General features: G+C 42.6%; 1 protein-coding gene across 1 annotated transcript in view; it reads left to right on the top strand.

Annotated features, from left to right (window-relative positions):
- Positions 1-15,186, top strand: part of LOC126162956 (protein big brother) — a 260,533-nt gene that overhangs the window by 225,668 nt on the left and 19,679 nt on the right. The window contains exon 6 of the mRNA XM_049919791.1: positions 4,690-4,800. Within this exon, the coding sequence (XP_049775748.1) occupies positions 4,690-4,800 (111 nt within the window). The remainder of the gene's footprint in view (positions 1-4,689; positions 4,801-15,186) is intronic.

Below are 15,186 nucleotides of genomic sequence, written 5' to 3'. Positions count from 1 at the left end.
ACTCTGTAGGGTACGTTGGATCACAACAGCGATATGTGGGCGAGCGTTATACTGTTGGAAAGCATCCCTGGAATGCTGTTAACGAATAGCAGCACAATAGGTCGAATCGCCAGACTGTCGAACGGATTTCAGTCAGATGTGGATGACGATGGAGCTGTCGTCCGATGATGTCTGACGTGTGCTGCATTGGAGACAGATCTGGTGATCGAGCAGGCCGAGGTGACATGCCGACACTCTGTAGGGTACGTTGGATCACAACAGCGATATGTGGGCGAGCGTTATACTGTTGGAAAGCATCCCTGGAATGCTGTTAACGAATAGCAGCACAATAGGTCGAATCGCCAGACTGTCGAACGGATTTCAGTCAGATGTGGATGACGATGGAGCTGTCGTCCGATGATGTCTGATGTGTGCTGCATTGGAGACAGATCTGGTGATCGAGCAGGCCGAGGTGACATGCCGACACTCTGTAGGGTACGTTGGATCACAACAGCGATATGTGGGCGAGCGTTATACTGTTGGAAAGCATCCCTGGAATGCTGTTAACGAATAGCAGCACAATAGGTCGAATCGCCAGACTGTCGAACGGATTTCAGTCAGATGTGGATGACGATGGAGCTGTCGTCCGATGATGTCTGATGTGTGCTGCATTGGAGACAGATCTGGTGATCGAGCAGGCCGAGGTGACATGCCGACACTCTGTAGGGTACGTTGGATCACAACAGCGATATGTGGGCGAGCGTTATACTGTTGGAAAGCATCCCTGGAATGCTGTTAACGAATAGCAGCACAATAGGTCGAATCGCCAGACTGTCGAACGGATTTCAGTCAGATGTGGATGACGATGGAGCTGTCGTCCGATGATGTCTGATGTGTGCTGCATTGGAGACAGATCTGGTGATCGAGCAGGCCGAGGTGACATGCCGACACTCTGTAGGGTACGTTGGATCACAACAGCGATATGTGGGCGAGCGTTATACTGTTGGAAAGCATCCCTGGAATGCTGTTAACGAATAGCAGCACAATAGGTCGAATCGCCAGACTGTCGAACGGATTTCAGTCAGATGTGGATGACGATGGAGCTGTCGTCCGATGATGTCTGACGTGTGCTGCATTGGAGACAGATCTGGTGATCGAGCAGGCCGAGGTGACATGCCGACACTCTGTAGGGTACGTTGGATCACAACAGCGATATGTGGGCGAGCGTTATACTGTTGGAAAGCATCCCTGGAATGCTGTTAACGAATAGCAGCACAATAGGTCGAATCGCCAGACTGTCGAACGGATTTCAGTCAGATGTGGATGACGATGGAGCTGTCGTCCGATGATGTCTGACGTGTGCTGCATTGGAGACAGATCTGGTGATCGAGCAGGCCGAGGTGACATGCCGACACTCTGTAGGGTACGTTGGATCACAACAGCGATATGTGGGCGAGCGTTATACTGTTGGAAAGCATCCCTGGAATGCTGTTAACGAATAGCAGCACAATAGGTCGAATCGCCAGACTGTCGAACGGATTTCAGTCAGATGTGGATGACGATGGAGCTGTCGTCCGATGATGTCTGATGTGTGCTGCATTGGAGACAGATCTGGTGATCGAGCAGGCCGAGGTGACATGCCGACACTCTGTAGGGTACGTTGGATCACAACAGCGATATGTGGGCGAGCGTTATACTGTTGGAAAGCATCCCTGGAATGCTGTTAACGAATAGCAGCACAATAGGTCGAATCGCCAGACTGTCGAACGGATTTCGGTCAGGGTGTGTGGGATCCCACCACGAGAGTGTTCCAGCTGTCATACGAAATCGCACCCCGGTTCGTAACCAACACACGGCCACCATTGACACCGAGGCAGAACCAGCTTTCGTCAGAAAACACAATAGTTCTGCACCTGCCTCCAACGAGCCTCGCTTGATGCCACTGAAGTCGCAAATGGCGGTCGTTTGCCGTCAGTGGAATGCACGCTACATCTACATCCATACTCCGCAAGCCACCTGGCGGTGTGTGGCAGAAGGTACCTTGAGTACCTCTATCGGTTCTCCCTTCTATTCCAGTATCGTATTGTTCGTAGAAAGAAAGATTGTCGGTATGCCTCAGTGTGGGCTCTAATCTCTCTGATTTTATCCTCAAGGTCTCTTCACGAGATATGCGTAGGAGGGAGCAATATACTGCTTGACTCATTGGTGAAGGTATGTTCTCGAAACTTCAACAAAAGCCCCTACCGAGCTACTGAGCGTCTCTCCTGCAGAGTCTTCCACTGGAGTTTATCTATCATCTCCGTAACGCTTTCGCGATTACTAAATGATCCTGTAACGAAGCGCGCTGCTGTCCGTTGGATCTTCTCTATCTTTTCTATCAACCCTATCTGGTACGGATCCCTCACCGATGAGCAGTATTCTAGCAGTGGGCGAACAAGTGTACTGTACCCTACTTCCTTTGTTTTCGGTCTGCATTTCCTTAGGATTCTACCAATGAATCTGTCTGACATCTGCTTTACCGACGATTAATTTTATATGGTCATTCCATTTTAAATCACTCCTAATGCCTACGCCCAGATAATTTATAGAATTAACTACTTCCAGTTGCTGACCTGCTATATTGTAGCTAAATGATAAAGGATCTTTCTTTCTATATATTCGCAGCACATTACGCTTGTCTACATTGAGATTCAATTTACATTCCCTGCATCATGCATCAATTCATTGCAGATACTCCTGCATTTCAGTACAATTTTCCATCGTTACGACCTCTCGATATACTACAGCATCATCCGCAAAAAGCCTCAGTGAACTTCCGATGTTATCCACAACGTCATTTATATATATTGTGAATAGCAACGGTCCTACGACACTCATCTGCTGCACACCGGAAATCACTCTTACTTCGGAAGACTTCTCTCCATTGAGAATAACATGCTGCGTTCTGTTGTCTAGGAACTCTTCAATCCAATCACACAACTAGTCTGATAATCCACATACTCTTACTTTGTTCATTAAACGACTGTGGGGAACTGTATCAAACGCCTTGCGAAAGTCAAGAAACACGGCATCTACCTGGGAACCCGTTCGATGGCCCTCTGAGTCTCGTGGACGAATAGCGCGAGCTGGGTTTCTTTTTCGAAACCTATGCTGATTCCTACAGGATAGATTTCTAGTCTCCAGAAAAGTCATTATACTCGAACGTAATACGTGTTCCAAAATTCAACAACGTATAGGGCGTACGGCTCACAGCTGCCCTTGAAGTAACCGATTTGTATCAGATCGTTGTGTCACTGTGGTGCCAACTGCTGTTGGAATCGCTGCTGCAGACTCAATACGATATGCTACCGCCAAACGCCGAAAAGTATGGTGTTCCCTCTCAGTAGTGCCACGTGGCTGTCCGTGATTACCGCTGCCAGCAATCATGAACAGTGGTTAAATTCCTGGCAAGTTTTTCTGAATATCACACAACGAACGTCCAGCTGCTCGTAGCCCTGCTACACGACATCGTTATTGTTCAGTGCCGTGCTGATAATGACGACTTTGTCGTCTTAAAGGCATTCTTCAGGAACACCATTTCACTACGTCCAGTCTCAAACCCTGTATCACGACCGTTACAGCGTGTATTTAAAGCAAACCTACAGCTACATCTACATGGATACTCTGCAAATCACATTTAAGTGCCTGGCAGAGGGTTCATCGAACGACCTTCACAATTCTCTATTATTCCAATCTCGTATAGCTTGCGGGAAGAATGAACACCTATATCTTTCCGTACGAGCTCTGATTTCCCTTATTTTATCGTGGTGATCGTTCCTCCCTATGTAGGTCGGTGTCAACAAAATATTTTCGCATTCGGAGCAGAAAGTTGGTGATTGGAATACCGTGAGAAGATTCTGTCACAACGAAAACCGCCTTTCTTTTAATGATGTCCAGCCCAAATCCTGTATCATTTCTGTGACACTCTCTCCCATATTTCGCGATAATACAAAACGTGCTGCCCTTCTTTGAACTTTTTCGATGTACTCCGTCAGTCCTATCTGGTAAGGATCCCACACCGCGCAGCAGTATTCTAAAAGAGGACGGACAAGCGTAATGTATTCAGTCTCCTTAGTTGGTCTGTTACATTTTCTAGGAGTCCTTCCAATGAAACACAGTCTTTGGTTAGCCTTCCCCACAACATTTTCTATGTGTTCCTTCCAATTTAAGTTGTTCGTAATTGTAATACCTAGGTATTTAGTTGAATTTACGGCTTTTAGATTACACTGATTTACTCGTAACCGAAGTCTGAGTTGTACTGCAAAATTAAAGATATGTATTGTGTATACCAACTGCACAACCGAAGCAGACAGCATACAATGTTAACCTGTAAGTTAGTTTCATATTATTAACGCTGTTAAACTTATATCTACAATTTACCATGTTGTAACACGAAAATGTATTATCAATAGGCAAACAACTAAAAAACCTGATGTAAATCACTAAAAAGCACCTGAAGATGAGCCTCCAGGGTTCGAAATGCATAGTGCAGTAAATAAACGCAACTTGTGACTGAAGGCGGTGTGTTCTTCATTTTACGAAAGTAAAACAGCCGCGGACGAAACACTGAAAAACAATGGATAAAATTAAAAAATAAAATATTCATTGATTGCTTGTTACTTAGCGGAGGAGGCGACTGCTTCTGAGACGTGTGTCTGTGTCGTGTTGCAGCTACGGATGGGCGGCGGTTTGGGCGGCCACCACCAGGTGTCGGGGCGGTGCCACGGCGGCGCGGGCGGCGGCCCGCAGCGCGTGGGCGTCGGCGTCGGGCTCTCCCTGCAAGTAGGCCTGCCCGTGTCCCCGCCGTAGGCGACACGCGCCAGCCAGCGCGCCGCATGGGAACGCTCGAGCCGCACCGCCCACCCTCACTGAGGCGGGCAAATCCTGCCCCGTCTCTGTGTAAAAAGCCAAACAAACACCACACTCCGCCGTTCGTCTCTGCAGATACATTATTTAATTTTTCCACGTGTGGAGCCGTGATGTACCCCACTGCAGAGGATACTATGTGCAGCCTGAAACTAATTTACTGCTTTTACAGTTCACTGACATACTTCGAGAGAAAGTCATTTAATCACCAGCATCGCAATGTGGAACGTGACAAAAAAAGAAAAAAAAACATGAACGTTTACAGGAAGAAGATATTTAAACGTCTTCCTGTAAAGTCTGCGGGAAGAACAGTAATTTCCTGCCACACTTGTGTCACTTCAGTTTCTTAGTTATTTCCGCAAGAGTCTGGTATCCACTGTATGAATAGGTTCGTTAGTTGTGCAGTTATTACATTCAAATAACAAAAGAGGAATTCTGCCTTTTGCGCATATGGGAATGTAGCAGTCAGTGCTAAAAAAAACTCTGCAAACCCTTTAACCTGCCTGTGCAGCAATGTGCAGTGTGAGGACTAAAGTATTTCAGAATTTCCCTTCCAGTTAGACCCTCTCACTGCAGACAGAAGCAGAGGGTGGCGCAAAATATGTGTTAGAAAGTATTGGCCTACTGTGGTTTAACTGTAGGCCTGTGCCGTAAATAATTCTCCTTGTGATATTGTTGTACTGTAGCTCTGAAAATTCTATAGGTCTCTCACCGGTGTCTCAGTTCACATTTCAGAATGGAAGCACTAACAGTGGAACCACGTTTGTTGATCGTAAAGACATTTGAAGCAAATTTTGAATGTGTCGCTGTGGTGAGACGCATATTCAACAGCACATTGTTCCAAGGACTGCACCATCCAGGATGACCACTTTTCAACGACGTTACGGTACAGAACTGAGATCAAACCGTGATGATAAAACTTAAGCATCCTCTGATACAGATTCTGTGTAATGTTTTCCCTGTTTCTTTTAACAGGTTGATAAACTATTTTGAAAAGACAGTATCTCCGGGGAGGCTCAGTCAGGACGACGAGCCTCAGTTGTAGCCCTGGAGAATGTGGAACGAGTGCAGAACATAATTCAATGAGGAGCTGACTGTATCAATAAGATATGCACAACAGCAACTCAGGATGCCACGAGGATCTCTCCAGAGAATAATGGAAGAGAAATTTTGCCACACAAAATTTTACGGGCCAACCTCTGAGGGCACGGATGTGGAGCGGAGGTACTCTTTTGGAAATGAGATGACTGAGGCCTTTAAAAATGAAACAGTTGATACGGATCAGATCTGGTTTAGTGATGAGACACTTGCACCTCCATGGGTACGTCTGAACTGGCGCCACTGGGCTACTGAGAATCGATACGTTGAAGCTGCTGTTCCATTCCATCGACAAAAAGTCGCTGTTTGGTGCGCAATCAGTACGCGAGGCATTGTTATTCCTATTTTTATTGACGCTTCTCTCACAGCAGGCAAGGTCGTGCGGTAGCGTTCTCGCTTCCCACGCCCGGGTTCCCGGGTTCGATTCCCGGCGGGGTCAGGGATTTTCTCTGCCTCGTGATGACTGGGTGTTGTATGATGTCCTTAGGTTAGTTAGGTTTAAGTAGTTCTAAGTTCTAGGGGACTGATGACCATAGATGTTAAGTCCCATAGTGCTCAGAGCCATTTGAACCACAGCAGGCAACTACAGACATGTTACTAGAACATGAATTTGTACCGGGTGCACGGTGTGGCTGAATGCTCCGAAACTACTGGTTCATGCAGGACGGCGCACGTCTCTAAGGAGACATTCAGTGATTAGATCATTGCACTAGACACAGTAGCATTCACTGGGGATGGTGTGGGATGGTCCCCTTATAGACCCCATCTCAAACCGTGAGATTATTTCTAATGTGTTTGTCTGAAGGACAGAGTCTTCAAAGATCCATTCGAACAGTCCAGGATTTTGATACTACAATTATCAGAGACAGTCATGGAGTGTAAAATAATGTTATTCAAAAATTCGCCTAGGAATCTAGTTCAAGGCTCTACACACTCATTGCTGCAGAAGGAAAGCACTTTGAAAACCTTCTGTGTTAAATTTCAGGTTGTCTGCTATGGCATAGATATGATAATAAGAATGTATCACCACATGTTATGTTGTAGTCCACAAAAACTTTCTATCACCTATTTTGCGCCACCCTGTATGAAATCTTTCGTTGCTGGAAATTTGTGTTAGACAGAATGACAAATTATCGTACACTTTACAACCGTAGAGTATATTCAAATGTAAAAATGTCCGCCTTATAGGCCTACTTGTCAAACACTTTTGCATGGGACTGACAGCCACTACACCTCAGACACTCGGTCGAAGATGCTATTCCTGCTACTTATTGTCTGACAGAGTAACCTTAGAGTAAATTAAAATCGCTGTGGATGGAAACGGAAGTTTGTAACTGTCACTTGACCTGGATATCGACTTTTGCTTCCAGAGATGTCATCTTCTCCACCTCTGATTCAGGCAATATACGTAGTATCACCTAACGTAAACCCCTACACTATTGATCAACGGTTACTTATATCGAAACGCTGTTTGAAAGCAGTGAGTGCAAGCAGCTGAATATTGGTAACATTTTACTTACTGAAATATTAAACCGTGCTTTCATGTTATGCATGAGCTTTTCAATAGCCTTCGAGTGCTTGGAACGAAGAATACAGCGATATAGCGTTTCTTAGTTAAAACTGCAATTTCGCCTCCCTTAAACATGAATGGCATTTGCACAGATGCCGTGGCACCCGTATTAGAGTATCTCTTTCATATTTTTGCAAAACGTATTTTTGTAATCATCAGCTAGCGTTATATTACTGTACTGCTCTTTCGTAAGGCTCGCGACTGCCATTTATAAAAGTGCATCGTTCCATAAAAATGAATGATTACTTCAGCACGTCAGTTGTTTGAAATGCTAGAAAAATTACGGCACAGAACAATACTCGCAACTTTCAATGCTTTCACTTGCCACCATTTATTATCTCGAACCATTTTCTGAAAATTAGGAGCATGACAACAGTCGATAAAGCTCCTATTAAATTTCTGTTCGTTGTTACTTGTGTTGTCAATTTAAGCTTCAGTAATTTATCGGAGTTGTAACTGAGCGACGCGCCAAGTCGCTCTCAACAATCTGTTTGCAATTCTTGAGGAAAGTAATACTCCATCTTTGACTATTTTCGATAGTTCACCTGTGGCTGCAACTAGTTTGTCCTGTTACTGGAATTTTTATTATTTTGCTTCTTCCGTGTAGCAATTCAAAAAATGTTTGTACAATAGCTGAAATTTCGGCCCCACTATCCGCCGAACATTGTGCCTTCATCGTGCCAGTGCCAATTACTATTAACGGGTGGGGGAATTACTTCACTAGCTACCGCATGTTCTTCAAAAAAGCAGAAGTTTTAAGGCTGGAACTTACCCGTTCCCGGCTTGCCAACACTGCTATTTCCAGCCTTATATATCTCAAGATATCTTAGTCTTCTAGCATAAATAATGAGTCCGTGAATGAGCGAATGCCAGATATTTCTTCGCTACTCTGTATAAAGGGTTTGTCTGTCACGGAAAAAAAATCGCAAGTGGCGTGCGCTGTTCCCGTACGGCGGTAGGCTGCCCCCTGCGTACTTACACAGCGGGTAATCCGCTAGCATATGTCCAAGATGGAGATTTAGGCGGAGGGCTCGGACTGGCAGCGTTCTCGCGTAGCGGCTGGCGTGACGCATTGGCAAACAGCGGGATCAGCCGTGATCCGGCCTGGGAGCGAGAGCAGCCGACGCCCAAATCCGGGCGCAAACAGCGCTTTGCTGTTCCGTGTCCTCTGAACGAGGGCGCTATGTCGCGAAAATTAAGCTTCGCCACGAGCACGGACTTACAAACCGCTCATGCACTTTTTGAGTGATTCAGCACGCAGAGGCAATTCAGCAACTCCCCTAAACGTTCGTGTCGACACTTAAATTCTTCAGAAGCCCCTCTAATAGGACTCTTTCTTCCATTGCTGTTGATCACCAACCGAAAGCCGTTGCACATAATCGCTTGTTTACTTCTGTGATAAATTCCACGTGCGTCGTTATCGGCCAGGCCTGCACAATTATAAATTATGCGCACTTCCCAAATCAAACAAATTCTACCTACAACAAAATTCCAGCAGCAAATGATCTCCTGCTTTCTTAATGCGCAGCCCCGTAGAAGTCCTACATTCTTTGCGTAATGTCAGCAAAATCATTATATTATTTGCTCTACGAAATGTTTGACGTTGAAGTATGTGAGAGAATCCCTTCAACTGTCCTATTATGTTCGACCACTGTCTTGTATATATTTTGCATTTCTTTTACAGATGAAACATTACAGCACTGTTTCGTATTTCTAGCCTTGAATTTGCCACTTCAATGACGTTCGTAAAGTACCTTATATTTTAAATGTAATACGATTAGCACAATACTAGAATTAAAATGGCACAGTTCTTCCAGTTTCAAGTGACTCACAACTAACGAACTAAGAAGACACTGTCATTTCTTTGCATAGATTTTTCAGTATATATTGTAAACCAAATAGACTTTGCAAATTTACATTTATGGCAATTAACAATCAAAGAATATTTGTTATTACCTTAAGACAGGAATTTTCCAGTGTCTTCTTGACAAACGTTCATGCATGAAGTCATAATCTCGAAACGACACTTCCATCAAACGCACATATAATCCACATAATGTCATCACGATTGTGTAAGAATTACTTTTTTTCTTTCAAATCAACATGCTCGATCTTTCCCATGCTGTGTAGCAATTTCTTCGTAATTTGATATGTGTTTTCATCCAAAAAAGTTCTTTGCATGCTTTGTTGCAATGCATCGAGTTCTTAACATTCGTAAGTACTGGAAACATTTACCACGGTACGTAGCTGTAAACGAGAGCATCCGTTTAATATCGAATCTTTGTAAATTTAGTCGTGTATATTTGGAAAGTTATATGTATTGTATATTCTCCTGACGCTTATAATTGTTTTGATTGCTATTGTATTATTTGACGAGTTGTATGATTTTATGAATTGTGTATAAATAAATATTTTCGTAAAATTAGTTGAATTTTGTTTTATTTTTTATTTTTGCACGTTACATTCCTTTAATTTTGTAACTGCACTGTAGTTGTAATTTTCAATCATTGCTTTATTTGATTATAAACGATTTTACATTTTAAGATATGTGCTCCACGGATTACACTTCATGAAGTGGTTACCCGTTCTTTGTGTCACCATAATTATGAAAGATACTTTTCGAAATTATCGGGGCCAGAAATATGAAGTCGTCTTACTGTAGTATTCCATTTAAAAAAAATATTATCGGGGCCAGAAATATGAAGTCGTCTTACTGTAGTATTCCATTTAAAAAAAATATTTCTAAATAACCAAGGGTTGGCGTCGAGGGGTATGAAAGGGAAGCAATGGTAGAGAAGGGAATGAGGTCAGGTTGCAACCAATTGCCGATGTTATTCAGTCTGCACACTGAGCACGCAGTAAAGGAAACCAAAGAAGAACTCTGAGTAAAAATTAAAGTTGAAAGATAAGAAACAAAAACTTTGAGGTTTGCCGGTGACATTTTAATTCTTTCAGGGGCAGCAAAGGACTTGGAAGCGCAGTTGAACGGAGGATAGAGTCTTTATTATTTATTTATTTATTTATTTATTTAACCTGATCAGATTAGGGCCATCCACATTTGCAACATTTCACACATCAGAATTACATCATGACAATAGGTTAAATAAGAAAATTAGATTACTCTAGTGACAGTATGAATAAAGAGTAATGACTAAGACATAATAAAGTAAACTCTGGCAGTATTTTTACAACAGATGCTATAGATACAAATTAGGATAAAAGCAATAATAATAACAGTAAAAAAACAAAATCAAATAATAAAGATAAACATGCGAAAAATTGGTAATAGTAATGAAGATTTGTGCAGATGTACATTAATATCTTGGTGTGTAAAGTAGATGTTTACCAGTATAGCGAGTTTTGGGGAAGGGAGATTTAAGGACGGTAAAAGAGGGAAGTAATGAGATGAAGTGCATTCATGTACAGAGGATGGCATTACTGTTGCTTAAGTAGATACGTCAGTAACTGTTTCTTGAAGCCGGACATGTTTTTAAGTTCTCTAACATAACGAGGGAGGCTATTCCAGAGTCGGGTTCCCGCTACTGTAAAGGACTTGGAGAAGGTGACTGAGCGGTGCAGCGGAACAGAGAGGATTTTATTATGATGGGAACGTGTGTTTCTGTCATGTTGTTCCGACATAAGCGTTAAGGACGAGGAGAGATATGATGGACAGTGTACATTTATGAGGCAGTAGATGAGACAGAGTGTATGGAAATCTCTGCGTTTTTCTGCACGCAGCCAGGACAATTCTGCATATGCTGGTGAAATGTGATCAAAAAGTCGAACGTCACAGATATATCGGACGCAGGCATTCACGACCAGTTCCAGACGTCGCGAATTTTCTTGAGAGAGGCCTTGTAGGATAATATCGCTGTAGTCAATGACTGGGAGTATAAGCGTTTGTACTAATTTCTTTTTCAGATCGAAAGGGAAGAGTTTTTTATATTTTTGTAGGACATGAAGGGATACTGATGCTTTTTCGCACACTGCAGTTACATGCTGTGTCCAATTTAGATTTTCATATATTATTACTCCCAAACTCTTTGCTGAGGGAGAGAAGTTAATATTTGTCCCATTTAGGATAAGAGATGGTACGGATTCCCGATGTTTTGGGCTAATGAGCTTAGAGTGGCCAACAAGTACCGCTTGGGTTTTAGATGGGTTTAGTTTTAGTCCTATGTCCTGTGCCCATTTTGATAGTGCATCGAGGTCAGTATTGAAATTTTCAGTGGCTTTCTTAAGATTGCTTGGTTTCGCACTTAGATACAACTGAAGGTCGTCAGCATACATATGATATTTGCAATAGGTCAGAACCGATGGCACATCACTGACATACAGAGAGAAGTGCATAGGACCTAATACTGAGCCTTGGGGAACGCCTGACACTACCTGCCGTCATTGTGACTTTATATTCCCGGACAGGATGCGTTGCTGACGAGACGTCATGTATGAGCGAAACCATTGCACTGCACTTGGTGAGAAATTTAGACCGGTAAGTTTGGCTAGTAAGAAGTCGAAGTCGACAGTATCAAATGCTTTGCTGAAATCTAAGAAGCAAATGATAGTCGCTTCTTGTCTGTCCATGGCAAGTTTCAGGTCATCTGTCACCTTTATCAGTGCGGATGTTGTGCTTCGATGTTTGCGGAAACCTGATTGGTATTTGTCTGGTAGGTTGTTAGTAGTGAGGTAGTTGGTGAGCTGGTCATGGACTATACATTTTAAGGCCTTTGATAGTGCAGGAACAAGGCAGATGGGGCGGTAGTCAGAGGGTGCTGTGGCGATGTCCTTTTTAGGCAGTGGCTTAATTTGTCCCAGTTTCCTGGCCTCAGGGAAAACACTTGTGATTAATGAATCGCTGGAAATGTCTGTTATAGAGGGCAGTAGTTGATCAATAATAAATTTTACCATCTGGATAGTGATGCCATCATGTCCAGTAGATGCTGATCTAATCCGCATTATGGCTTTCTTGACAGTATTGCAAGTGACGTGCTGTAGATAGAATTTTTCTTTGCTACAGTCGTTCATCCCCATGAAGTAATCAATGATTCTCTGTTTTTTTCCGGTTCAATTGTGGTTGTAGGTAACGTGTAGAATCGGTTTAGTTCTTCAGCTGGGACCATGGGATTTTCTGCAACTTTTATTTTGCCTAAACCGAGACTACGGAGATTTTTCCACAGCATAGCAGGAGAATATAAGATGAATATCAACAAAACAAAACAAGGGTAATCGAATGTAGTCGAATTAAATCAGCTGATTCTGAGGGAATTAGATTACGAAGCGAGACACTTAAAGCAGTAGACGAATTTTGTTATATGGGCAGCAAACTAACTGATGATGGCTGACGTAGAAAAGATATAAAATGTAGACTGACAATGGCAAGAAAAGCGTTTCTGAAGAAGAGAAATTTGCTAACGTTGAATATAGATTTAAGTGTTAGGAAGTTTTTTCTGAAAGTATTTGCATGGAGTGTAGCCGTGTATGGAAATAAAACATGTAAGAGGGACAGTTTATGCAAGACGAGAACAGAAGCTTTTGAAATGTGGTGCTACAGAAGAATGCTGAAGATTAAATGGGTAGATCATGTAACTAATGGAGAGGTACTGAACAGAACGGGGGAGGAAAGAAATTTTGGCACAACCTCACTAAAAGAAGGGATCGGTTGATAGGACACATTCTGGGATATAAAGGGATCGCCAATTTAATACTGGAGGGAAGTGTGAGGGGTGAAGATCGTAGAGGACGACCAAGAGATGAATATAGTACGCAGATTCAGAAGCAACTAAGTTGCAATAGTTATTCGGAGATGAAGAGGCTTGCACAGAGTAGAGCAGCATGGAGAGCGGCATCAAACCACCACCACCACCACCATAACAACAAAAACGGTTATTGTGTTATTGGTGTGTGTTTAGTTGTTCATAACATCACACTGCACAATTTTAGATACGGCTGCTCCAAATAAAATTTTGTTTCTCATATACTATAAATAACCCCACATACTAGTGACCAATAGCGGAAATCTGTGGCGAAGTCGCGCTATCAGCCCGTAAATCTGAAGCGTGTACAAATCGCAGACAGCAGCGATGGATCGCTGATCGCTCCTGATTCCTAAGCAGTCTCTTGAATATAAGAGGATGAGTCCCCATTGTGTGGGAAAATGGCTGTCTTGCGACTCGTTTGTCGAGGTACGAGTTATAAGCGTTGTTGTGTAACTGATTCGTTCCGCTCCGCCCGCGTCAGATATAGACTAACACTAGAATTTCTTGTTGCTCGGGGAGCACAAACCGATCTGAAAAGTGAACTTGAAGCCGTAGTTGCCACTTATATTAAGAAGGACTAGAAATATAATAACTCTAATATTATTTGCTTTTGCAGTGGTCACCCGTTTGAGGTATATGCTCTAGAACTTCACAATAATAATCACAATATATTAGGTTCCTGCTGGTAATACTGAGTTGTTAATCAAACAGCGTGACGAATATTAACCTTGTAATTTCCGCACCAAATTAAGTGGAGATTTTCATACATATATTTTGCGACAAGAGTTACGGGAACCAACACTGCTGGTATTGATAACATTTTTGTAGACACATCGACACTGAGTTTGTAGTTAAACCAGAAGACAAATAATGTAAAATTAAATGAAGGACTTCAAACTGTATTTGCGAAATATAGCCTAGAGAGATGTACACAACCCATCTGACATTAATGAAGAGAATGAGGAATTGTTTAACACACTTAGAGAACTACTGTCCAAAAAATTAACCTGGTGAGATCACAAAATTGTGCCAAATACTGACTTACAAATAGAATCAGAATATGCAAAACAAGCATCACAGGACATGTATAGTGACTGGGTTAAATCAAATTACTGATTGGTAAAATTTAAAGAAAATCATGAGAGCATCAAAATGAACATATTTTAAAGAAAGAAAAAACTGTTTCGACAGCCACAAGACTGTTTCGGACAAAGTAAAAAGTGAGACAGAAAAAAGAACTCAGGAAAATGAGGAAATTTCTTCAAAGGTACGTGAATAATGAACTGATCAAATAAAGCCCCAATATTTGCAAGCACTTTGAAGACTTCAATAAAAAATTTTTTTTAGGTAAGTAGCACATGATATAGGTCCGGACAGTTCGTTAGGGACAGTCTACAGTTTCCATGATAAGCCTTCCAGAACAAGTTTTATAAATTTCGACTCCCGGATTAAAAGGAAAAGACACGTATTTGTCGATTCACTCAGATCAACTATTAGCGCTGCTAAACACAGCAGCTTAGTATTCATAAAAAAAGTTCTTGATACAGGGGTGTTCGAAGTGTTGGTTGGAACCGCTTGGTGAATCGCTCGTTTGTGGCGGGTTCGTAGCGTGTGACCGAGTGCAGGCGATATCGCTATCTCCATTGGCACTCATCGTCCACTACTTTGTAATTTTTTAAAATAACTTTCGATCGGAGTTAGTTAAAATACCTACGGTAAGACAACTTTATCAGCAGTAGTTGGCAGGTGACAAGAGAAGAGACGGTGGCGTCTAGTAACTGATGGCCAGACTGTGTGACAAATCATGTGATATGTCTCGGGTCTTTGCGCAATGTCTCCTGTAGTGAAGGAGTATGACACTGGTGACGGAGATCAGCC

The sequence above is a fragment of the Schistocerca cancellata genome, chromosome 2 (assembly GCF_023864275.1).
Source record: "Schistocerca cancellata isolate TAMUIC-IGC-003103 chromosome 2, iqSchCanc2.1, whole genome shotgun sequence".
Lineage (NCBI taxonomy): Eukaryota > Metazoa > Arthropoda > Insecta > Orthoptera > Acrididae > Schistocerca > Schistocerca cancellata.
Note: the sequence above shows the minus strand (reverse complement) of the source record. Positions and strands in the feature narration are given on the sequence as shown.